Source organism: Typopeltis vanoorti, chromosome 12 (assembly GCF_054136105.1).
Source record: "Typopeltis vanoorti isolate ZY-2024b chromosome 12, IOZ_Tvanoo_1.0, whole genome shotgun sequence".
In the NCBI taxonomy this organism is placed as follows: domain Eukaryota; kingdom Metazoa; phylum Arthropoda; class Arachnida; order Uropygi; family Thelyphonidae; genus Typopeltis; species Typopeltis vanoorti.
The window spans coordinates 113,297,885-113,324,053 of NC_143560.1; the positions used below are offsets into that span (position 1 = coordinate 113,297,885).

Below are 26,169 nucleotides of genomic sequence, written 5' to 3' on the forward strand. Positions count from 1 at the left end.
TTTAATTTGTATGCTTTGCATAGGTTTTTGAAATATGTTTCATAAATGAGTCAGTAATAATATAAAATTTTAAATGACTGTTCTTAATTGTTCTTCTATAGCTAAAGCAATTCACAATACAATTCAGATGTATTTTGAAAACAAATGAAGGCATGGCCTGAAGAGTATAACTCAACTTGCCTTGTATTAAGAAGAGAGGAGAAGAAACAAGGAATAAAAAGGGGGAGAAAAAGCGGCTTTTGACAAAGTTCCGATTTCCATAATGATAGACTTTTGGTGGAAAGATGCTCCTTACAGGCTTCATTGCAATCACTGATAATAGGATTTATTTTTTAATAGTTGGTTCCCAAGTTAGTCAAACTTGATGCAAGCAATAACAATTTTTTCTCTCAGAAAGTTGATATTTTAACCAAGCAACTCACAAAACTGACTATTTAATACTCACTATTTCAGATACCAATAGAGGTCAGAGTATAGGATCATGAAATGATGAGTTGTTGACTCTATTCTTACCTTGATGATCAAAAGCAACTCGGTTCAGCTATTGGTGACAATGGCTAAGGATGGAGAACAACTGCCCACCAATTTCTAAAAGTCAGTTAGGGCTTAAAGTGCTTTATAATAAAAAGACATCACAGGATTTTATTTTACTAATCAAGAACTAATGCAACACATGCTCTTAGAGTATTCACTTCAGTTCAATATCTTTGAATCTGTCTCATTTATTTCTTTATTATTATGCCACATTTAAAAGTTAGTAACTATAAAACAGGGCTACAGTGCTTTTAATGCATGTTGTTCAAGTATTAAGCAACAACACTTAGTAAGTACTGCATACTTTCATTATTGATGAAACAGGGGACCAAGATAAAAAGTGGGTTCTCCACATTATAGCCACATTGTGTAAAACTAATTTGACTCATTAATGGATTCAGAAAAAAGGCAGAATTATGATTTTTTTCAGTGCTAATGATTTAGAAAGAATGAAATGTTACTTCTATTTTTTAAGTGATGCTGGATATTCTAAGAATCTTATGCTTCTGGTGTGGAGCAGGTCATCATTATTTTCAGATGAAAGCATTTATAAAGTTGTGAACAAAATCATTTCCCTTAACAAAGAATCAAACAACCTTGTGAAAAGATTTGCAACTGTTTGAATAATAATTTGAAATACCTGAATTTTCAATCATCAGTTTATTAGCTCCAGGAAAGAAATTTCTGTTTTAAGAAATGATCAAAATCCTACCTTTATATTTTGAGATAAGGGAATGGAATTTTTTTACTGTGTGATATAGATAATCTTTTTTAGAGAAATGAATGAGTTCATGGGATGAAAGCTTAATACTTCTTCCAGGACTCTTCTAAAGCATGCTGAAAAAGCAGTTTTCATGCATAATAGTAATGAAAATCCTTCTAAACCACTTGCATATGCAATAAACAAAGAAGACTTTTGAAAATATGCCCAAGCTGTTAGCAATAAATTCCACCTTTGGAAATCTTACAGCACTTACGTGTAGGATTTTTAAAAATTTCAGATGGCAAATACATGGAATATTTGTTGTATCTCTTATTAGGAAAGTATTAAAAGACAAAAAATTTGAAAAGAATCTTAAGAAAATAAAAGCCTACAAATTCTTCAGTGATTGTTCTGAAAAACAATAAATTAACAAATATAAAAAAAATAGTTCATCAACTTGTAATGAATGATCACAAAACTGGTGACTAGGGATGTTAGTAAAGATTCACTTGTTTCATCCTCACTTGGAATTCTTTCCTGAAAACCTTGGTGCAGTGAGTTATGAGTATTGTGGTTACATAGGCATCATGGTACCAATGGTGCAACACCATTAGTACCATGAATAAGCTGAAAGTCAGAAGAAATGATTACACCAAATTCAAAATCTGAAAAATTGCACTGTTAAGGAAATAGGAGAGAAGACTATTTCCAAAGACAAAAGAAGAAATGAAAGAAGAAAAGAGAAGGTAAAACATAAAATTGTTCTGTGAGTTTGAATTGTAAAGGAATGCTAAATAGTGCTAAAGGTATTTTAACAAATTTACAGAAGAGCAAGTGAATTATCATTGCCTATTCTGATGAACAGCAACCATGAAAATATCTGTAGAAAAAAGCAAATAGCAGAAACTGAACATCTGTGCAAAACAGAGTGAGTGAATTGGTGAGAAATGGGTCATTAATAAATCCAACTGCTCTCTTCTGTATTGAGTAAAGTATCTGGGATCCATTATTAGTAAGAAAAACTGCTGTTTCAGAAAGCATCACAAGAATTTGGAATAGGTAAGACAATAGTCAGAGATTTATCTAAAGGAAGGACAGATCTATCACTACAGGAACAAAGCTCAGGATTCTAGCTGACTGTTTTTTTCAGTAGCTACCTACAGATATGAAACTTGGAATTTAAAATAGTCTGATATGAAAAAAGGGATGTGGCATTGTGGACAACTTTTAAGGAACCTATCTATCTCTTTTAAAACCTTAGTTACTCATCTTGCTTCTTCACATCCAAGAATTTCAATTCCTTTGACCTTTATTTGGGATCTCATCAGTGGGAGCCAGATCCAGAGGTGATACTAAGGTTGAAGTAATGCCGAAATCATATTTTCATATATGAGTAGCCAAAAGGTGTTTATTATTAACTTATTATTATTATTATTAAAATAATCTGGGTTAGAGATAGCTTTGGAAGCTTTTCCACTTGGTTATACTATAAATTAAAGATGCCAAGAAATTATATACTTGGTTTAATCCTTTATCCAAGTGTAAGCAAACAAAGTTTGCACTTGAAGTGCTTATGGAATACTAAGGCAAGTGATGAGTCATTAGCTTGAATTGAATTGCTTATGAGTACTATTTGTTTTCATTTATTTAAGGAAGAGTTTACAGAATATGGTCCACTAGAAATGATTCACCATCTATTTAAAAGTATTCTCTTCATGAATCTAACACTCTTTATCTGCTCCACCATAGACCCATTCCCTGTCTCCTAACCAGGAATCTACAAAATTCTGTGGAGTTATAAAATGTCTTCTCTTCAGATAGTAACAGAACATTCTGTCAGAATACTAAAAAACAATTTTAAAGGCTTTAGAAAAACAGGTCTAGCAGACTAGGGATCAGTAAACTCTTTCTCAGAAGGGCCATACTTTACCAAGATTTAAAACTGAAAGATAGAAAACACAATTTAACAATATTTTTTTTCATTAACAAAATACAGAGTATAACTTGACTAAAAACAGATTTTATGGAAAATTAGTGAGAATTATGGAATTCTTTTTTTTTTTAACAGTTATAATTATGCTTAAATGGAATTAAAAGTTAGTGTTCCAAATCATCAAAACAATTACAAATGGTTATCAAATAAGGCTGATCTGTAACAAGATATTATATATTTCATCTCAGAAAATGTCTTATTTGAGAGCCTGATTTGAATATAAACAAATATGTACCAATATACTCATGATGCCGGCCTGGTTGGCCGAGTGGTTAGCGTATCCGCTCTCCAGCCAATAGGCTGATGTTTGTGATTGTCTTCCACCTTCATACATTCCTTCACCCAAGTATAGATATACTTTCCCAATATGGACTGGGTCACCATGGGAGTAGTAGACCCAAACCTCCTGCAATGGGAGAGGCTTTCACCCTACAGTGGGTAGAAAAATAGGCTGTTCATCATCATCATCATACTCATGATATGGTGCGAATCCGAAACACATGGTACTCACAATACTATCAAGGTTAGCACTGTGAATGTGATGGGTGTGATAGTGCACACCAACAAAAGTGCAACATATGATCACTACTACAATTACATGGAGTACCAAAATCTCATTAACATTACTCTATGGATAATGAAACAGCAGTTTCATGATTCCTTTATAAAATTCATTTAAAAACTGTACTTAGCTCATGAGCCATACAATAATGTGTAGCTGGCTGTAGTTTGCTGGTACCAATCTGGACAAAATATAAATTTCATTAAATAAGGTTATGATACATCTAATAAATAACACAACACTAAGTACTTTAGTTATACTGAAAAATGCTTTTGATCTTTTCTATAAACCAAGTGCTATAATACCATCACAGTGACTGATGAATCAGCATCATGGTAACGTTGGAGATCCTGTATGAATATATGCCAGGCTGATTGATGAGAGGATCTTGTCTACTCTTCAAGATAGAAGTCATGGGTTTGAATGCCAAGGAACATGTTTAGGTGGCTGATGAATTTCATCACTGATGTGAGACTACCAGCCCAACCAAAAGTAACCTGAAAAAAAAAAACTTACCGTATTTAATCTCTAGACTGCCTCTAAATTATCTATAACTGACAGTCCATCTAGTCACAAATGTGATATAGAATTAACATGGAATAAATAAGAATAGGAAAGGAAGATGAATGAGCGAAATACATTTGCTTCATAGCACTGCTGTTGTTGAAAATGTACTTATAATTTAAATTTATTGGATAATCTAATCACAATTAACAAGAATCATATGAATCCATGAAAGTATTTTACCTGTGTGGGCATCCTTGACATATTTTCTGATCTGAAAAAATACCTTCATACTTTGTTTTAAACACAGGTTCCCAGCCAATTTCTTTGAGATACTCATCCACCTGATCAATGAGATGTGTAAAGAACTCAAAGGCATCCTGCTGTTCCCTTACATTTATTGGTTGTCCCCAAAGACGAAAACACTTCCAGAACTTTTCAGGTATATGGTACTGAAGTCTAGACTCTAATAAATGTCCAAACACCATTTGAAATTGGTAGAACAGACTGAAAAAATTCATTAAAATAATGAACCAAATATTACGTTGTTTTTGTTTATATAGCAATAGTATCAAAATCAAAAATGATTATAATAAAAAATGTTGATGCAGCTTATTTGTTTTGCAGAGCATCAAAATCTTAAAAGATATCTAACATACAGACAATGGTAAAAACCATCTGGTTTCCAGTTGGTGAGAGCAATATGTGGTTTTGATCTAGAGTATTAGGTATATGTAAAACTAAGAATAAAATAATAACATATATTACAAAGAAGGAGATTAAGATACAGTCAGGGGAGAGTGATGGGGGGAAAGAGAGAGAGAGAGAGAGAGAGAGAGAGAGAGAGAGAGAGAGAGAGAGAGAGAGAGAGAGTTTGAAAAGCTTGGAAGAAAAAGAGATTAAAAAAATTATAGTTAACAAAGAAATATTGTAAGATAGCAATGATTTGATGCAAAATAAAGTGAAAAGAATTAAAATGGAAAGTAAGATCAGACCTTTCCTCTCCATTTAAAAATTGCAAATCTCTCATTTGAAATGTCTTAAAACAGGAGCAGAAATTAATACCCCTCCCCTCCATACCCCACATATATTTTTGCTCTATGTTTGGCAAACAAAGCATGGTTGTATATGCAATCTACAGAATAGCATGTAGTACATAATAGCACATTCTTATTGCACAAAACGGAGTACATAACATATCTTTATTAATAATAATAATTATCATTATTTTACCTGAAGGGAGTTACGGCCTTATCAAAAGAGGCCACATATCATTCACACCAGTTATCATACTTTTTCTTGAATTCATTCAAACGAACTGTACTATTCACCTCTAAAGGAAAGCCATTTCAATTCCATATTACTGTATGAAAGAAAAATAGCTCTCACCCTCTTTCTTGACTGCAATTATTCTCAACTTCCATGGATGTCCTTAATCCTTTTCTCCTGGCCTACATAAAATGCAAAATTCCATCTATTTGTGTAACCCTTTCAGAAATTTTGTAGGAGACCTCTATTGTATCCCCCCCCCCTATTTACATTCCAAAAATTCTCAATCTTTTCTCATAATCTACATTCCACAGTCCCCAACATCATCGTTAACATTCTCTCTATGTGTTTTTATCATCTCAGGAAACCAGAAGACCTGATCTGTGCATCTGGTCTCAGGTGAGGTCAAATCAAATTCTTGTAAAGAGGCAAAAGTGACATCATTATTCTTACGTACCAGTGTTTGTTTCAGCATTGCGATTATCCTTTGAGTTATATGTTCCCTGAACTTCAACCTTTAGCAGCATCTCACCAATACAACAAGCCATTGGATAACTCAACATACCAACACACCTTCATATTCACTAACATTGAACTGAGAGCCATTTTCACATGTCTGCTACTTCTGTTCTGCTCTCCAACCAGTCACATGACCACTAGAAAACCATGGGGAAACTAAGAAAAGGCTGTTAGCACAGTTATAAACAAGCATAGCCAAATGGCAAGGGGAACAAAGATGTAAAAGTAAATAGTACAGAAGAAGTTTAAAACCAAAAATTACTCAATGAGAATTAAAGGAAAAATTAAAATTATGACATTTGCATATTAAATTGCATACAGACATACAAAATAAAAAAGATATTTGAATAGAATATGTATGTAAAATATGCTGAATAAATCAGCCCAAGAATACATGCATGTGTGTGTGTTTAAGTTTTAAATATATATGTAAAATATAAAGTAATATAACTACATACATACATAAAACCAGATAATATACTACAGCATATATATAAAGAAATATATGTATACACATGTGTGTGCAAGCACGCACGCACGCACGCACGCACGCACACACACACACACACACACACACAATACAAAAAGACAAAAAAGAAGGTTGTTGGAGAAGGTGTTTATGTAAGCACTGCAGATACAATATTACAAATAAACACTGGATTTTTAGTAAGGGTTCAAAGTCACTATTTCCAAAATTTTGATATTTTTAGACCATCATTCTGATTAAGACTGGGTTGATTGTTAAGATCTTCACAGCATTCTTTGAAGAGTATCTCAGATTTGAAAGGGATGTATGAATAATTTTTGTGTTGTTTCATAGGATCCTGTGGATAGAAGAAACCATATTCTGCAAGACCAGATTTCTTAATTGGAGAAAACGGATTTAATTCCAATGTTCTGATTGTCTGGTTTACAGTACAAATGGTCTGGCCAAAAGAGGAGCTTGCAGGAACAAGGAATTTGGTACATTTCAAGATGAGCCAACTAAAGCAGTCTGTCTTTGGTGGAAGGGAAAACAGAGGAAATCTTGTTTGGTAGTTTGCAAGTTGTTTGGAATTCAAATTTTTTAAAAAACTTCTGAGATGCATTCATGGAAATTTTCCTGTTATTGGATGATGAGCTATTAATAGGAGAATAATCAGTGGGGAGCTATGGAAATTTTAACAAAGGACTTGCATCGTCGAGCAAAAAAAAGGTGAGGGGAGGGGCTAATTTCGTCCTTATAATACTTATATTGCGACTTTGTAGAGCTTCTGACAGATATGATAATTCCTGTAGGATATCAATCATTAATGCTAGATCTTTTAAAAATTCCCACTTGAGAAGTCAGTTTAAAAAGCCCTTATATTTATAGTTCGATGTAAAATGCTTGCATAAAGCTGGGTAATTTCTCCATGCAGCAAGAGCCGATTGTAAAATGTAAGCTGCCTATCGTGGTTCAAACACATGGCCGATCTTTAAAATTTGGATACCAAGGTCTTTTGCAATCGTATTTAATTTTCATTGTTTTTTTGGTGATTGATGATAAAAAGCTTGCGGGGGCTTGTACGAGCCCCTTATAGCTCACCACTGAGAATAATGTTATCCAAGACGTGTTTATACAGAAAGTATCCATTAGAATTGTTATCTTTTATAGATTATAATTCTAGTCTAAGAGGCACATGTCATCTGCTCTTCTGAAAGTAGGTGACATATGATAAGTGTCTTGACAATTAAGCATTTTTGTGAAGGGTGATGCATAATCCTGGAGAATGCACCTTCAATGAACATTGGCTTCTTATAAAGGAAAGGCTCAGAAAGCCATCCACTTTCCTCTTTACAAGTGAATCCAAGAGGAAGGGCTCTTTTATTTTCTTTTTCTAATGTATTTGTTTTTTAATTTTATCTAATAATCTGTCTGTCTCTTCATTTTAGTATTGCCAAAACAGCAAATATGTCATTACCATAACAAAACAAGTCGAGAAACAAGGTATGGTAATAGTGAAGAGACATTCTTCCAACTGTTTCATGAAAGAATTTGATAAATGCAGTGGCAAGGGAACATTGCTCATGGAGTAATTTTCCACCTGCTTGTAGAGATTATCTTGCCAAGAAAAATCCAGACTGTCAAATAATTTAAGGATGTCAGCACCTCCCCCCCAACCTACGAATACATAACCTTAAAATGTAGATCTTATGCTTGAGCCCTGCAAAAATTTAAAAACTCGAGTTTTTATGTCACTTTATCATCTTTGATTCCTTTTACAGTACTCTTTCCTCCATTTTAAGCTTCTTCAATAGCCATTAGAACCTTTTTGCCACATTCTTGATATTTATCTTCTATATCTTCTGAGTAGAAGAAATGGATGCAAGTATTTGCACATGTGGAGTGAGTATGGAGAAAGAATGGATTTGTATAAGACGGACAGCCTACAATTGAATGTGTTTGGTATCAGGAGTCTCGGGAAAATATTAATTGGTATGTCAACAAAAAGTCAGAGAAATTAAATTATGATGGGAGGAATGGTGAGAATCTGTGTGTAAGAACAACAATGTTAAGTAAGAGTGGTAAGGATGGGAATGGGCATTATCATGGAAATGATTATGACAAGAGATCGATTTTGTGTTAGTCCGATTTAGATCTATCAAGCATGTGCAAGGCTCTCTGCATAGATAAGAACAAGGATCTGCAAGTTGTCCAACTGTGTCACACAGGCTATAGAGAAGACTATACAAAGAAATATGCAGGTAACTTATGATGTCTGTACATGAATGCCGGAGTATCAGAAACAAAGAGGTGGAGTTTGTTGCCTTCGTCAATATGCTGAGACCTCAGTTTGTAGACATTAGTGATACCTAGCTATCAGAGGCAGACATATTAACTGGTATCAAGTATAAAGGGTACAATAGTTTTAGGAATGATAGACCTGATAGAAGAGGGGGTGATGTGCTGCTAATGATATTGGACGATTTGAATCCAGTTAGTGTTGACCTATGACTGTAATACTAGTAACAGTTTTTTATGTGACAGTGAGTTTGAAGCCATCTGGTGTGAGGTGGAGTCTAACAAGATCAAATACATAGTGGAATGTTGTTACAGACCTGGTGGAGTGGTTGCTAGTGACGACGAACTGCATCACCAAATATACATGATGGATGTGATATGAGTAAATAATGGGAGACTTTAATTATCCAAACATCGATTACCTGCTCAAATGAATTTGAAAAATTCCTCTTCTGGCTTAGGATACCCTTCTAGGCTCAAATAAATTTCATTATCCATTTCCTCATTTTGAAGTTTGCCCACATAACTCTATTTGAAATTGGCTTCCAATTAAGAGGCCAATTTCAAATAGAGTTATATCTTCATGTTTGATGTTGAATGCTACTGCTACTCCTTCCTTTCTCTGATAATTATTGCCTGAATATAGCATCCTATAGTTATTATTTAGCAATATCTCACCTTATTTTGCCTTCTTTCTGTCAGTAATGCCAATTATGTGATTGGTGATTTTCTTGTTCTTCTGGAAGTTTGATTTATTCCATTAGTACTCATTATGTTGATGGTTCCTATATTCATTTCTTCTGATATTTAGTTTGTTCTCCTTCTACTAGATGTTGAGTAATTGGTCCATGCTAAATTTAATTCTAGGATAGACTGCATTAATTTTCTCTAGAAATTCATAATGCGCAGACAATGAAAAGTTTGAGACTGTAAATACATTGTCAACATACTGAATCCAAAAAAAGGGCTTTGGAGAAAGGATGCTAAGAATATGTTCTTCAAAATATTCTATGTATTAGCTGGCCAAAGTTGGAGAAATAGGAGATCCCATTGAAGTTTTTTCAATCTGTTTGTAAAACTTATTTTGGTTTTGTTAGAAAAATAATTTGTGTTTATAGCAAAGTTGAATAATTTTATAATGTCAGGAGGAAAACCATTATGTAATAATTTTAACGTATTAGTAATGGGAATATTTGTAGAGAGCAAAACAGCATCAAACTATCTAACATATCTGCGGCCATTAACGATATTCCTAAAAATTTGTTCTTGAAATCGTTATTTAGAATAACATTAAGATTATATCTTGCTCCATGTGAGTGATAGGTCATGCCTGGCCAGTCATGCTATATCTACTAGACAGAGTATAGAATAAAACTAAAGTTTTACACAAAACTTCTTTATTAGGATGACTTTATAAAGAAAGCTGTAAAGCCCATATCCATTGACCAAATCCTGGTAAATAACTGTATGAGATCTTCCCAATGTTTTTTGGAAATTATCCTTAGCAATACTCCTCCTTTTTTTTTTGTACACAGGTGATTAATATATTGTGTTAATTATTCTTTTTTGTTTCTAATATTTGAATTCCAATAGTTTTAGATGGAGCTATCCTGCAATTAAGATCTGATGTATTGTAACAATCATTTCAATTTAAATTATTATTATTTTTTATCTCTTGTACTATGTGTACTGAACACAGTTGTGAAAAATGGTTGAAAACTCTGCTGATATTAAATAATAATGTTTTCCAGTGTAAGTTATTGTTCTGAAATTTAACGTTTACATTATGTCTTCTACTATGTGTTAATTTTTTGCAATATTCTAACCAAGCTCTTCAATCTAAATAGTAAAATTGGTTTAAACGGTATCCTGTGTGCCACTAACTTAGTCTTTTCACTATTATATGGGGGGAAAAAAAATGCAACTCTCTCTCTTATTCAATATAAACTTATTGAACTTACATCCTTATTATTACTTCCTTAAACACTCCTTTACAACTTACCATACACTATCAACATTCAACCCATGATGCAGTTTCCCATGCCATGACATTGATCCAAGCCTTCTCCTAAGTTTGTCATACTTATCAGCTTTTAAATTCCTCCCCTCTTAACTGAAAATTTCACACATTTAGCCACTTCCCAGGTCAAGACCATACGATCACTCTCACCAATTGGTGGCAATGTAGCCATATCAGTTATAGACAAATTTTCTGCGGTAATTACTAAATCTAGCACTCTGAAACCCCTAGTACATTCCATCACATGCTGCCTCAGGTAATTATTCCTTAATAACTGCACAAATGCCATTTCCTTCCTCTCATTTGTCCAATCCTCCATCCCACATCTATGTTCTCATTGTTGAAGTGCCCCATAATTACCCATCCTCCACTCGTTGAGCTTATTTGCCAATGCATACTCTACCCATCCACCTTTACATCCCCTTGTCTACAGACAACTGTATATTTTGTTCTGCTGTCCACTATATAATACCAGATGGCCTCAAATGTACTATTTGCACTGGATTGCAGCATTCATTAGCTATCATCAATAATACTCCACCCCAACCATTATTTTCTCTCTATTCTCCCTGAAAATACAATATCATTCACATTCTATCCCACTAACTACATAATCTTCTGTCAGCCATGTCTCACTAATGCAATAACCTTTGGCATGATGAACTAACCAATGCCAAAAACTCTTTTTCTTGTTCCACATGCTCCTGGCATTAGCGCACATAAAGTATAATAGCTTCTTAGGCCCACTACTGTCCTTACGGTTTATACTAACTATCCCATTCTGATGTGTTACCAGTGATACTAACTTAGGCATCTTCTGCATACTCTTACATTCAACTGCCTCACTGGTATCTGTGAACATGCTCAACAGTTTCTTTAGTTGCAGTCATTATCTATACATTAATTAATATTAATCCATCCTCTATACATTACATAATTGACCATCAAATGCCTACTAACATCTTACATAATCTACCATCCACATGACATGTCATTCATCTACCACCCACTAATAGTAGTTTTATTTGTCGACTGCATAGGGACTCTGACTGATCTGATTATATGCAGGATAAAAAACCCAGGTACATGGGAGGACAAATACCTGCTATCTCTTTATCATATAGGATCCCCTTTCAACTGAAAAAGCCCATATAAAGAAAGATACCTCTCATCATGATAAGAATCATCATCATCAAATTCCTGACATGTACCCTCAAGGGGTGTACAGGATATGATAGTACTACATGGAAAATTTACATCATTACTGACTTCCTTTCTAAATTTTCCTCCAAATCAATCTGTTACCCGTCAAGACTCCAACATTGTCAGATCTTATATTTCTATTTTCAAAGGCACTTTTTATCCTATCAATCCACTTATATCTTGGTCTTCCTCCAGGTCTTTTTCCAGACAACCTGGCAGAGAACACTTGTTTTGCTAATCATTCCTCTCCCATTCTGTTTAAGTGACCATACCACCTGAGATTAGCTCTGCTAACGCATTCCTGGATGCTGACAATGTCAAGTTCTTTGCTAATATTCTCATTTGTAATGTGATACTGCCATTGATGCCATCTGTTCATGCCCCTAATCTTTCTCAGGACTCTCATATCTGCAGTCTCTAATCTTTCGTCAAGTGTTTTACTTCTGACCCAGCTCTCAGATCCATAAGTTAAAATCAGTTTGAACACTGTGTTGTATACAGCTAATTTAGCATGTTGACTAATTTCTCTCTTATTCCATATAAATTTATTCACTTGACTTCCCACCATACCAGCTTTGTTGATTCTGTTGTCTATTTCCATATTTAATTTATCATCTTCATTAAAAATCGTGCCTCAGTAGCTGAAATGTTTTAATTTCAGCTACTGAGGCACGATTTAATTTTGTTTGATAATTTCTCCATTCAAAATGCAGTTGATATTTTCAATGCTTCTGCCTATTTTTGTTGTCTTTGTCTTGTTATTGCTGACCTTCATACCATATCTATTATAACAGTTGTTCAATTTAGTCAAGGAATCTTGCAGACTTCTAGCGGATTTATTTAGAAGTGATCCATATAGATAATGCGCATTCTTGTCTGACACCAGATTTAACATTAAACCATCTTCCTGTACTTCCTTCAATTCTAATTTCTGACTTACAACTCAAATAAAGACTAAGTATTGCTTGATATAATATCCCATTGACACCATATAACTTTAGCGTTTGAGTAGCTTCTCTCTTGACACTTTGCCATATGACTTTTCCAGATCTACAAAGCTTAAATACAGATCTCTATTATATTCTCACACTTTCTCAACTATTTGTCGTAAAGTGAAAATCTGATCCTGACAGCCTCTATTTGGCCTGAATCCAACTTTTACTTCACCAACTTTTCTTCCACAATCCTTCTCAACCGTTTCTCAAATATACTTGTGTAAATCTTACCAGAAACACTTAGTAGAGAAATACCCCTGTAATTCTCACATTTAATTTTATTTCTTTTTATATATAGGTACTATGAGAGATCTACTCCAATAATCTGGAATTCACCCTTCTGTCCAGACCTTCTGAACTATGCAGTGCAGCCACTGTAAGACTTTTATGCCGTCATACTTGAGCATTTCTGGTCAAATATCATCTACTCCAGCTGCCTTTCCACATTTCAGGCTTTTGATGACTTTTTCCTACTTCAAGTATGGATTGTATTCCTGATTAGATGCCTGTTGGATGTTTTTTTACTACTGTGCTGTCACTGATTGTTTCACTTAGCAATTTTTAGAAGTAATTACTCCATACTTCAAGGATATTTTTTTCTCCAGTTTTCATGTCACCTTTATCATCTCTAATTCCTTTTACAGTAATCTCTCTTCCATTTGTGAGCTTTTTCAACAACCTCCAGAATATCTTGCCACCTTCTTCATATTTATTTTCTATGTTCTTGCCAAAGTCTTCCCATGACTTTTGTTTAGCTAGTCTTACGCAGTGCTTAGCTTTCTTATATTTGTCTCTGTATTCTCTAAGAGCACAAGTTGACTTATTTGCCAGGAACTTTTGATATGAATTTTTCTTTTCTTTCACTGCCTCTTTAAATTCCTGTGTCCACCATGGAGTTCTGATATTTCTATCCTTGCAGACCACCTCGCTACATGCCTCTCTGGCTGAATCAATCAATGTGTTCTTCAGGGCTTGCCACTGAATCCCCAAGGTTTGGTTCCTGTTCCCAAACTCTTTCATTTTTTCTTGAATAATGGTTGTGTATTATTTTAATCTACAGTTCACATCTGAGAGCTGCTCAACTTTAATTTGCTTTAAAACCAAACCAATATCAGGTCTCTTCTAATCAGAAGATGCGTTTTTCTTGAAGGTGTACTTAAGAGGCACTAAAAATTTAAAAAAAAGATATTTGTTTTCGGCGGTTAGATGAAACTGTTTCACCCAGCTAAAAGCAAAAATCACTCTGAAATAATGCACTAATTCTGGTCCTGCAAATGATTTGATTTAAATTAAAACTGATATACTGTACTAACAAATTAGTGTAATGATACCAAATATCACATCTGATTAAATCACATACACTAGAGCAGTTATTTCATGTGTATAGACATAGTATAACTGCTGAAAAGAACTTAAAACAGGAATATAATTAAAAAAAAAAAAGTATAACATTAATGCTTCTTTTAAAACAAAGCTTTGTTCTTTAGAAGAATTTTGATTAATTTATAATTTTTTTTTTAAATTTTATTTAGGTCTGTTTATTTTTTTGGCTCAGTTGATTATTATCTTATACTTTGTTTTTTTTAAATACCTCACCTATCTTCATCAGGATCTTCTTCATCAACAGACAATATTGCCTCCTTGACACCAGGCTGCATATACAGCTGCTGAATCACAGAATTCATGTAGCAAGTGGCACCAGCATTTTTAAGGCCAACATAACCACACAAAGAACGACCAGCTACTAGTGGTTCATACTAGTAAATATATTAAGGAAACATGAATAAGTTAAAATTAATATTGTCAAAAACTGGAAGTCGCATTAATCAGAATTTCAAAATATTGTTGATAATTTTTTCTATTTATATTATTTATGCATTATTTATACATTTATAATGAATACTGAAAAGATGGAAATAATGCATACTGATTTATATACAGGTAACCCCCATATAACACGGCATTCCTACAACACTTTCTCGCTCTAACACAGTTCAAGAATTGGGGAAATCCCCATACAACATGGGATGTGATGAGAGCTTTTAAGAGCAAGCACCATCTTGTTCGATATTTTTCATTCGAGCACGTATGTCGTGTCACATTTGTGTACAGAATTTTAGAATTTAATAGAATTTTAAATTCATTTTGTTCGTGGAGTATTAAACATATTTTAAGACTTTCACTGTTTTCTTCTTTGTACTATTCTTTGTATGTATTATTGAACCTTTTTTAAAGAAGTGTTGAATATTTCTTTTTTGTGAATCAATTTGTAGTCCTGAACAATGTCTGCCAGAAGTAAAAAAGTACCTCTTAAAAGACATTTCATCCCGCTAGAATTAAAAATACAGATTTTGGATCATCTTAAAAAGGGGGGGAAGTATCATATGCTGCAAAAACTTGGGATTTAAATGAAGCAACAATCCAGACCATACAGAAAAATGAACAGAAAATTAGAGCTTCTGTTGCTGCAGGTTGTTCTATCTCCTCAAATATGACAGCTCGTCCCAGAGCACCAATACTTGAAAAATGGAAAAATTCAAAAAATGTATTCAAGAATTACTGGTGGAAGAAGAGACTGATGAAGCAAATCTGGTGTAAACAAAATTAATTCAGAGGGCGATAGCACAGATGGAAACGATGAAGTTAAACATTTTACCCTAAAAAGCATAAAGAAAGGCCTAGACTTAGCCGAACAATTGGAGTTATATTTTCTAAATGAAGATCCTTCCACTGAAAGAAGCACAAAATTTACATGAGAACTTCACAAGTGCTTAGCTCCATACAATGAAAGGCTGAAGCACGCGCTGGGTGATTTGAGGTGGTAGGGAAAAGTGTTTTTTTAAACAGTGTATAGTGAGAATTCTTTTGTGAATTGCTGGATTTTTTTCTCAGTAACACAAGTGTTATTTAGTAGTTCTGCTTTTGGAGTTTCGTTGTTATATATTGTGTTATTTTTGGGTTACCGAGAAGGCGAGGTCACAGTCGGCAGCACTTGCGGTGGAAGACAAGATAAGTTTTCGCTATCAAGTATAGTTGAATATAGTGTTATATTTATATATATATATATATATATATGCTTATATTTAGCATTTATATATATATATATATATATATATCTGTGATACAGAATTCATATATATTTTTAGCGATTAGTTTAGTAGTTAGTTACTTCACAGTAAGGAATGATGGCGGACACAGCTGCAATCACAAATGGCATGTCACCAAGTCCTCTGCCATTTAAGAACTCTATTATACATAACATAATAAAGGACTTTATGGCATGCAGTGTTTGTGGCATGTATGATTGCCAGGAGTTGGATATGTGGTGGGTGAGAGAAGGGGGAGTGCGTATATGCACAAAATGCAGAATTCAGGGACAGGAAAATGTCGGGAGACGAGTAGTGTGATAGGAGAGAATGACAAGTGAAGTATGAATGAGAAAATAAGAGTCGGGAGTGTGGAAGGCTTGAATGACTGTGAAGTTTACGGAGATGGTTTTGATTGGGTAATGAATGGCGAGTAAGAGAGAGACTAACTTGCAGAGAGGAATAGATGAGCTGAAAGAGAAGGTGGAATGTCTTGTGAATGAGAAGAAGAAGAGAGAATAGGATAAGTGGAAGAGAGGGAATGAGAGAGAGGTATGGGAATGATAGAAGAGGAGAGAATGGGAACAGTAGAAGAGATGGAATGAAAGAGAGTTATGGGAATGATAGAAGAGGAGAGAATAGGATAAGTGGAAGAGAGGGAATGAGAGAGTTATGGGAATGAAAAAAGAGGAGAGAATGGAAACAGTAGGAGAGAAGGAATGGTAAGAGGTGTAATGTATATTGACTCAATGATCCGTGGTGTGCAAGATAGGATGCGTGGAGTATTTGACTGGAGAAACGATAGAAAATGGCAATTAAGAAAGGTGAAAGGGTGGATGAGATGATTGTGATGGTAGGAACAAATGCCTTGAGAGGTAATATAAATTGGACAGCAAGAGATATGAGATTCTTGCTTGAGGTAGTACGAAAGAAGACACAGAGAGGAACGATAGTGTGCATGTTGCCTAGGTATGATAGTGACGAGCTAAGCAGAAGAGCAGTAATATTGAATAACATAATAGCTACAATGTGTCAGAAAAGAGGACTGGAATATGTGGATGCTTAGAGGGCATTTGAGGAGAGAGAAGAACTGTATGTGAGAGACCACTTGCATTTGAATGAGGAAGGACGTAGGCATCTGGAGAGATTGCTGTTCTGAACTGGTCAGTGTGTCAATGCAGGGAAACTAGAATGCCCAAGGTGGAAGGTAGCAGGGGTGGCCTCTCGTGGGAAAGGGTAATTGAGAGAAGGGGGACAACATCAGGTAACGCTGAGCCCAGTGGAGTCTAGAGGAGATAATGCTGGGTATAGAAATAGTGACATTTTTATGATTTATACTAATGCCAAGAGTATTCGGAATAAAGGAGAGGAATTGGTGGTGCTAACAGCCTGGCCAAAGATTATTAGGATCTTTGAGACATAGTTGACAGAAGAGGGTACAATAACAGGAATAGAAGTAACAGGGTACAGCACTTTTCGGCAGGATAGGAAGGGAAAGCGTGGTAGTGGAGTACTGCTTATGATAAGTGACATGTCCTCTAGGAGTGGAGGCTTTGGAAGGCAGCAACACTAATGATTTTGAAAGCATATGGTGTGAGGTAGAGATAGGCAAGATGGGATATTTAGTGGGGTGTTGCTACAAACCAAGGAGCACAGAGGGTGGGGACCAAGAGATGTTTAGACAGTTGAGCTTGGCAAGTGCAAGAAGAAGAAGAAGAATGATCGTTATGGGAGATTTTAACTACAGCAGTATAAATTGGGCAGAGGAAGATGCATGTAGCAATAAGGGAATGGAATTTCTAGAATTCTAGAAGGAAAATGGTCTTAGGCAACATGTAATAGAGGGAACAAGAGGTTCAAGAGTTTTGGATCTGGTTATAGCATCAGAAGAGTTGATAATAACTGAGATGACATCTCTCACACCAGTTGGAGAGAGTGACCATGTGGTTTTGACTTAGAAGATGAATAGACATGCAGGAGTATCAAAGAGACAGGAACATATGTGGAATTATAAGGCAGGTGATTATAACAGTCTTAGACATCAACTTGGGAAAGTTTCATGGAGGGGGGAATTGGAAGGCCACGATATCATTAGTGCTTGGGAAATTGCAAAGGAATATTTGTTAGCAGCAATAGTAAGCTGTATTCCACAAGTGAAGAAGAGGACACAATTTGGTGTAAATTGGATGTCAAATAATATTAAACATGAACTGCATGTGAAAAAGAGGCTATGGAAGAGATATAAGGAGACAGGTGAAGAGCAGACGTATGAAGAATATAAGACACAGGCCAGAAAAGTGACTAGTATGGTATGGAAGGCGAAACTGGAATATGAGAGGAGATTGGCACTAAGATCCAAAGAAAATCCTAGAGAATTTTTTAGCTATGTGGCCAACAGGAGGAGGAGAAATTACTGTGGAAGAATGATATTGTGGGATAAAAATGGGAATAGAGTGACTGATGCAGAGGACATAGTGGAATTGTTCAATGAACACTTTATTGGAGTATTTCATCCTAAAGGCATCAGTTTTAATGCTAGAGGGATAGGGCTGGTTCAAGGTTTAGAGGTACAGGAGGAGAGTGTGTTTCAGATACTGAGTACTCTGGATGTCAGTAAAGCTGTAGGATTAGATGGTATTTCACCATGAGTTTTGAGAGAATGTGCTAAGGAACTTTGAGACTTTTATTGGAAAGCCAGGTCTAAGGAACAAGCTCCTTTGACCTGGCTTTCCAATAAAAGTCTGGCTACAGGATAGCTGCCCAGAGAATGGAAGGAAGGTAAGATAGTGTCATTGCATAAGGGCGGTAGCAGATTGGAAGTGTCTAATTATAGGCCAGTTTGTGTGTCATCATTAGTTGTTAAGATTGTGGAGAAATTAGTTAGGGACAGTATACAACATTGGGCAGATGAAGGTAATGTTATCTGTGAGAGTCAACATGGATTTGTGAGGGGATGCTCTTGTTTTAGTAATATGCTAGCCTTTTATAATAAAGTTACAAGAGCAGTAGATGAGAAAAAGGCATATACTGCCATTTTCTTGGATTTAGAGAAGGCATTTGACAGGGTGCCACATGATAAGCTGATATTTAAGTTGCAGCACATGGGTTTGGATGTCAGGTTGGTCAACTGGATACAGGATTAGCTGTCTGATAGGTATCAGAGAGTTGTGTATGGTGGGGCAGTTTCAAGGAGGCAGAGGGTTACAAGTGGGGTCCAACAGGCTCGGTTACTGGGACCTATATTGTTTAACTTTTATATCAATGATATTGACAGTGGATTGAAGTGGGATATTCAGTTGTTTGCAGATGATGTGAAGCTGGAAAGGGTTATTAGTAATAGTGCAGATGTGGTAGTCCTGCAGGAGGATTTGAATAAGCTAGACAGTTGGGCAAATGACTGGGGGTATCGGTTTAATGCAGCAAAATGTAAGGTCTTGAGGTTTGGGACACATTGATGGGACGCTGCATACTCTATTGGAGGAGCTATACTGGAGGAAGTAGGGGAGACAAGAGATATGGGGTTGATGATTGATAGAAACCTGAAATTCAAGGGACATATTGAAAAGGTGGTGAAGGTAACACAGAGGATTGCTGCAATAAGGAAAAGGATGCTGACCTGCAGAGATAAAACAGTTATCATTCCGTTGTATAAGACCCTGATCAGACCACACTTACAGTAGACTATTGTTCTCAGATTTGGTCCCCAGGATTTGAAGGAGATAAATTAACTTTGGAAAGAGTACAGAGGTGGATAACAAAGACAGTTTCAGAACTGTACAATGTTAGTTATGAGGATCGGCTGAGGGAATGTGGACTGCAGAGTTTGGTGGATAGAAGAAGGAGAGGTGATATGATTGAAGACTTTTAAACTGTTGAGAGGTGGTTACAGGGTTGATGCTGGGAAGTTCTTTCCCTTGGTTGAACAGCGGGAAGGAGTGATGACAAGGGACCATTCCTGGAAGTTACGAAAGGAAACTGTGAGCAAGAGGGTGAGAACGAGAACAGTCAATGAGTTTAAGGAGTGGTATGCTAGACTTGGTGTTTCCTGGGAGGGCCCTCCCACATTGAGTCTCGACAGACTTGTGTTTCCTAGGAAGGACCTACCACGATGAGTCTTTTGACTCCTTGGAGACCTAAATAAGAATGAATAATAATAATAATGATCTCTCAGCTAAAAGCAAACAATTGAAAATAAGATTTTTTTGGCAAAAAGTAGAGCATAGAATTCAAGATGCTGCTGAAGAAAGCCTCAGAATAGGAGGATATTTTGCCATAAAGAAAATGCCCTCGTTTAATGGTGCTTAGTAATGATGACGAAGAAAACATTATGTAATACTTTTGATCAATTATTGTTTTAATAAACATACATTTCTCTTAGTTATAAAAAGAAAATAGTATAGTTTTTTTAACTTTTTGAATTTAACCTTGTTTTTTGTACTAGTTTTTTTGTTTTGTGTATAACACAAATTCTCATAACACGCATTTTTTAGGAACTTAACATCTGTGTTATATGGGGTGGGGGGTTACCTGTATGTATTAATATAAATTAATTTATGTACTGGGATTTTCAAACGGTGGTTTTTGAGTCAGATGTAAATAGCAAAGACTTATCAACTGGTCTATGATCAAAGGGTAAAGCTAATTATAGTTGTGTGTAATTTTATTTTTCGTATATAGTCTATGCTGGCCTGGTTGGTCAAGTGGTTAGCATGTCCATTCTCCAGGCTGTGGGTTTGAATCCCCCCCCCCCCCCAGGCACTGATGTTTGTAATTGTCTTTCACCTTCATACATTCATTCATACAAGTGAATAAACACTCTCCCAAGATGGACTGGGTCACAATGGGAGTAGTAGACCAACCCCCTCCTGCAATGGGGGAGACCTTCACCCTGTAGCGGGTAGAAAACAGGCTGAACTCTTCATCACCATATAGTCTATACTTACAATTTCAATTTAAGAGAACTGAGGTTCACTGCATACTAAATTATATTAATATCTATTTGAGCTGTTTTATTATTATTACAGATGAAGCAGCAAAGCAAAATCCTAGTCAATTCTAATTATCTGGTCAACAGAAGAAATGGAAAGTATGGAACACTAACTCTTGGTTGGGGAAATGGTACACAAGTAACATTCACTGAAGATATAGCAGAAATGTTCAGTGAGTACATTTTTCCTCCTATCACCGTTATTGTATTAAAACAGTTATTCTAACACAGTTCATCAACACTTAAAAATACTCTTCCTCTATCACTGTTCTAAACTAGGAAATCGCATACTTAAAAGACATTTATTCTTGCCAATACCCTCAACCAAGGTTCGAGAAATCCATTTGCTCACTCGCCATGGGCAAATTATCAGACAAGTGGTGAGTGAATTTTCAGCCTCATTCTTAATGTATTCAAACTGTACTACCTTATTTTCTTTGCATAATTTACACATTTTTTTCATGCTAAAACATCATCACATTCACTGTGAAGTTATTTGCCAAGGGAAACCTCCAATGAATTTAAGTAATAAAGAAGTTTTATTTCCAAGCAGGAGATATTATCTTACGTAATTAACTTCATAAGTTAATTCCTCCGTAGACTGTTTGTCCCTGCCAAAAGTTAGTTTGCATGAAGATACTCTCAAAGATATCTTGTTGATGTTTCCCAAATGTGAAGTAATTGCAATCCACGACAACAGGTACTACTGTTTATCTCTCACCCTCTGCAGCCACAGATTAATTTTGAAATAAAGAGTCAGGTATTCTCAAGCATTTTATTTTGTATAACTTGCAAGTCATCACCATTCTTATAAAAATTAGAGATATCCTTAAAAAATTAATTTATTTTATTACTAATTGACTAAGCTAATTCAAGATTTGAACTGTTAAAATAAGCCTAGTGTAATTATCTTGAACAAATATGAAGAAAAGTGACTGTCTATTATTAAAACACTTAAGGAATTGAACAACGTAGTTAAGGATATAAATTAAATTATATTTTAATAAATATTTTCCGATATTTCGGCAATGTCACATTGCCATCTTCTAAAGGAACTTACAAAAAAAGCACATGCACGTAGGCACTACAAACACAGTAACTGGGAATGAAGAGATGAAGCTATTGTTCTCCTAAAAGTCCTGATGGTGCCCTCTAGCGGGCTAAGTAGATGTTTTTGGCCGTTGGGCTGAAGGTCTGCTGATGTAAGCCTCCCAAATTTGGGGCAGTCGCATACAACCAAATTTGTTGAGGTTTGGAGAATTTCTTAGGGCTGAGGCTGATTCCATAAATAGTCTTTTGTATTTGTATTTGCTACGGTGTATTACTGTAGCTTTCTTCCACTGTATTCTGTGGCGTGTATCCAGAGCATGGTCCGCAAGACCAGAATGGCTGTACTTGTGAAACCGGATGTAGTCCTTGTGTTCAGAAATTCTGATATTCGCTGTCCTGCCTGTTTGGCCAAAGTAAGACAGATTACAACTGCAAGGGACCTGGTATACACCAGGTAGGTCTAGGGGAAGTGGTTGGTCTTTTGTGGAGCGGATAAGGGATGCCAATTTTCTGTAAGGTTTGTAACAGGAGGTCAGGTCATGCTTTTTTAAGATTTTGGTAATCTTTTCTGAGGTGCCTCGGATGTAGGGAATGGTGATGGATTTAGAGTAATCCTTGTTGTGGAGGGGATCTGTGGTTTGTAGGTTCTAATATTTTTTGGACTTTTTTTGGGGAGTAGCCATTGGCTGAAAAAGTGTTGAGGAGGTGATTTAGTTCAGTGTTTAGGGCCAAGTCGTTTGAACAGATTAGTTTAGCCCTGTTGTATAGTGTTTTCACTACTCCATATTGTTGTGAGGGGGGGGGGGATTGTTGGTGAATGTATGGAATATATGAAATAGCCTGAGTTCATTGTGAACTGAAATAAGGCTGAGATATCGGGAGAAAATTTAGCTTGGATTAGCTCTAGAGTTAAATTTTCTCCCGATATTTCAGCCTTATTTCAGTTCACAATGAACTCAGGCTATTTCGTTTGGCAAGGAAAATTCTACAAACAAATAGAGGGGACAGCCATTGGTTCACCACTCTCCCCACCCTTGGCCAATTTCTTTATGGAGACCTTTGAAGAAAAAGCCTTAGCCTCTGCCCCACAAAAACCAACCATATGGCTTTGCTACGTTGATGATGTGTTTGCTATTTGGCCACATGGCTCTGAAACACTTCTCTCCTTCTTAACACACTTAAACAACCAACACCCCAGAATCAAGTTCACCCTGGAGAAAGAGGAAAACAACAGTCTCCCTTTCCTAGATACACTAGTCACCTGCCAGCCTGATGAAACGTTGGTTTTCTCTGTTTATAGAAAACCCACCCATACAGGCAGATACATTCACCAACAATTCCCCCCCCCCCCCTCACAACAATATGAAGTTATTAAGACACTATTCAACAGGGCTAAACTAATCTGTTCAAACAACTTGGCCCTAAACACTGAACTAAATCACATCCTCAACACTTTCTCAGCCAATGGCTACTCCCCAAAAAAAGTCCAAAAAATATTAGAACCTACAAACCACAGATCCCCTCCACAACAAGGATTACTCTAAATCCATCACCATTCCCTACATCCGAGGCACCTCGGAAAAGATTACCAAAATCTTAAAAAAGCATGACCTGACCTTCTGTTACAAACCTTACAGAAAATTGGCATCCCTTATCCGCTCCACAAAAGACCAACCACTTCCCCTAGACCTACCTGGTGTATACCAGGTCCCTTGCAGTTGTAATCTGTCTTACTTTGGCCAAACAGGCAGGACAGCGAATATACAGAATTTCTGAACACAAGGACTACATCCGGTTTCACAAGTACAGCCATTCTGGTCTTGCAGACCATGCTCTGGATACACGCCACAGAATACGGTGGAAGAAAGCTACAGTAATACACCGTAGCAAATACAAATACAAAAGACTATTTATGGAATCAGCCTCAGCCCTAAGAAATTCTCCAAACCTCAACAAATTTGTATGCGACTGCCCCAAATTTGGGAGGCTTACATCAGCAGACCTTCAGCCCAACGGCCAAGAACACCTACTTAGCCCACTAGAGGGCACCATCAGGACTTTTAGGAGAACAATAGCTTCATCTCTTCATTCCCAGTTACTGTGTTTGTAGTGCCTACGTGCACGTGCTTTTTTGGTAAGTTCCTTTAGAAGATGGCAATGTGACATTGCCGAAATATCGGAAAATATTTATTAAAGTATAATTTAATTTATATCCTTAACTACGTTGTTCAATTCCTTAAGTGTTTTAATAATGCATAACCAACATATAAGCCTGTCTACGAGAATGACTGTCTATTAACTACACAACAATTCTTTACATTTAAATTTTTTTAATTTATTACTGACCAAAGACTAGCGAACACAGATATGAGAGTCATGAGAAAGATTAAGGGCATGAACAGATGGCATCAATGGCAATATCATATTGAAAACGAGGATAACTTAACATTGTTAGCAGCCAGGAATGTGTTAGCAGAGCTAATCTCAAGTGTTATGGTCACAGAATGAGAGAAGAAAGATTGGAAGGAAAAGACCCAGAGGAAGGACCAAGATATGATGGATTGATACAGTAAAAAGTGCCTTAGAGGACAGAAATATAAGATCTGATAATACTGGAGTCTTGGGAGATGACAGATTGATTTGGAGGAAAATTGTTGATAAGAAGTTAGTAATGACATAAGTTCTTCATGTGGTACTACCATAATATTCTGTACCCCCCCCCCACTTGAGGGGTACATGACCCAAATCAACCATTATACACAGATATATCCTATCATACCCCCTCCTTGAATCCACTCACCGTCAAGGACCTCAACAACCAATTCTGGCAATCCATTCCATTCACTTACCACTCTCCATGCAAAAAATCTGGGCCACAAACCCCTACTAACCACACTCTTACAGAACTTCCTTGGATGGCCCCTAGTTCTTTATTTGTCATATACTGAAAAATTTCCCTTGCATCAATTCTATAAAACCCTCTTTAATATCTTAAAAGTTTCTATCATGCCCCCTCTCTTCCACCTATCAAATAAAAAAAAAAATTAATTAATTAATTAATTAAATAAACTGTAACCCACAATCCTTCAACCAATCCTCATATGGAGTATTCCACAAATCTGTCACCATCTTGGTCATTTGTCTCTGAATCTTTTTCACCACCTCCTAAGTCCCCAAGAAACCCAGGTGACCAAATCTGTGCACAGTAGTCAAGATGTGGCTGAATCATAGCCTTATAAAGAGGGATAATAACTTCCTTATCTTTAAACAATAAAGTAACACGTAAAAACCACAGTGAAATCTTCAATTAGTAAAAAAGACAGATATTTCGTACTAAAAATAATAGTACATCTTCAGTGTCTGTAACAGTAATTCATTGAGCTATTTTACCAACTTTTGCAATATGCCCTCTGAACTTTAACTCTTTGTCCACTATTATCTCCGAGTCCTAGCCTCATCAATTTCCTGCAAACCAATACCATCCAATGATATACCATATGTAATTTTTTTTGACCCAAAGTGCATAACTTTACATTTTGCAACATTAAATCGACAATCTTTATCCCTTGTCCATAATGCCAATTTATTTAAGTCATCCTGCAGGATAAGTACATCACTTTTATCAACTATTGCTCTCCCCAGTTTTGTATCATCAGCAAACAACTGAAAAGTCCCTCTTAAATCTTTCCCTATGTCGCTGATATACAAATTAAAGGGCAGTGGCCCTAGTACCAAACCCTAAGGTACTCCTATAAAAAAAATTTGCGAATTTGTTCCATGAACATTAAATTCTTCCCTGAATAAAACTAAACAAGAGCTGTATATAAAGGAATGGTCTGTTGAACATTTCATTAAATTCTACACTGTGTCGTATTTATAGCTATGGAAAAATCAATTCAATGAGCTAAAACACTTCAGATGAATTACAATAAACAGTGGGTTGACTAGAAAGATGTAGAAGAGACATTAATTTTTTGCAA

General features: G+C 35.8%; 1 protein-coding gene across 1 annotated transcript in view; it reads right to left on the reverse strand.

Moving 5' to 3' along the window:
- The window catches only part of LOC150101143 (ubiquitin carboxyl-terminal hydrolase 24-like), an 824,883-nt gene that overhangs the window by 232,543 nt on the left and 566,171 nt on the right, over positions 1-26,169 (reverse strand). Inside the window, exons 39-40 of the mRNA XM_090401261.1 lie at positions 14,663-14,823; positions 4,540-4,803 (exon numbers count right to left, since the gene is read on the reverse strand). Of these exons, the coding sequence (XP_090257387.1) occupies positions 4,540-4,803; positions 14,663-14,823 (425 nt within the window). The remainder of the gene's footprint in view (positions 1-4,539; positions 4,804-14,662; positions 14,824-26,169) is intronic.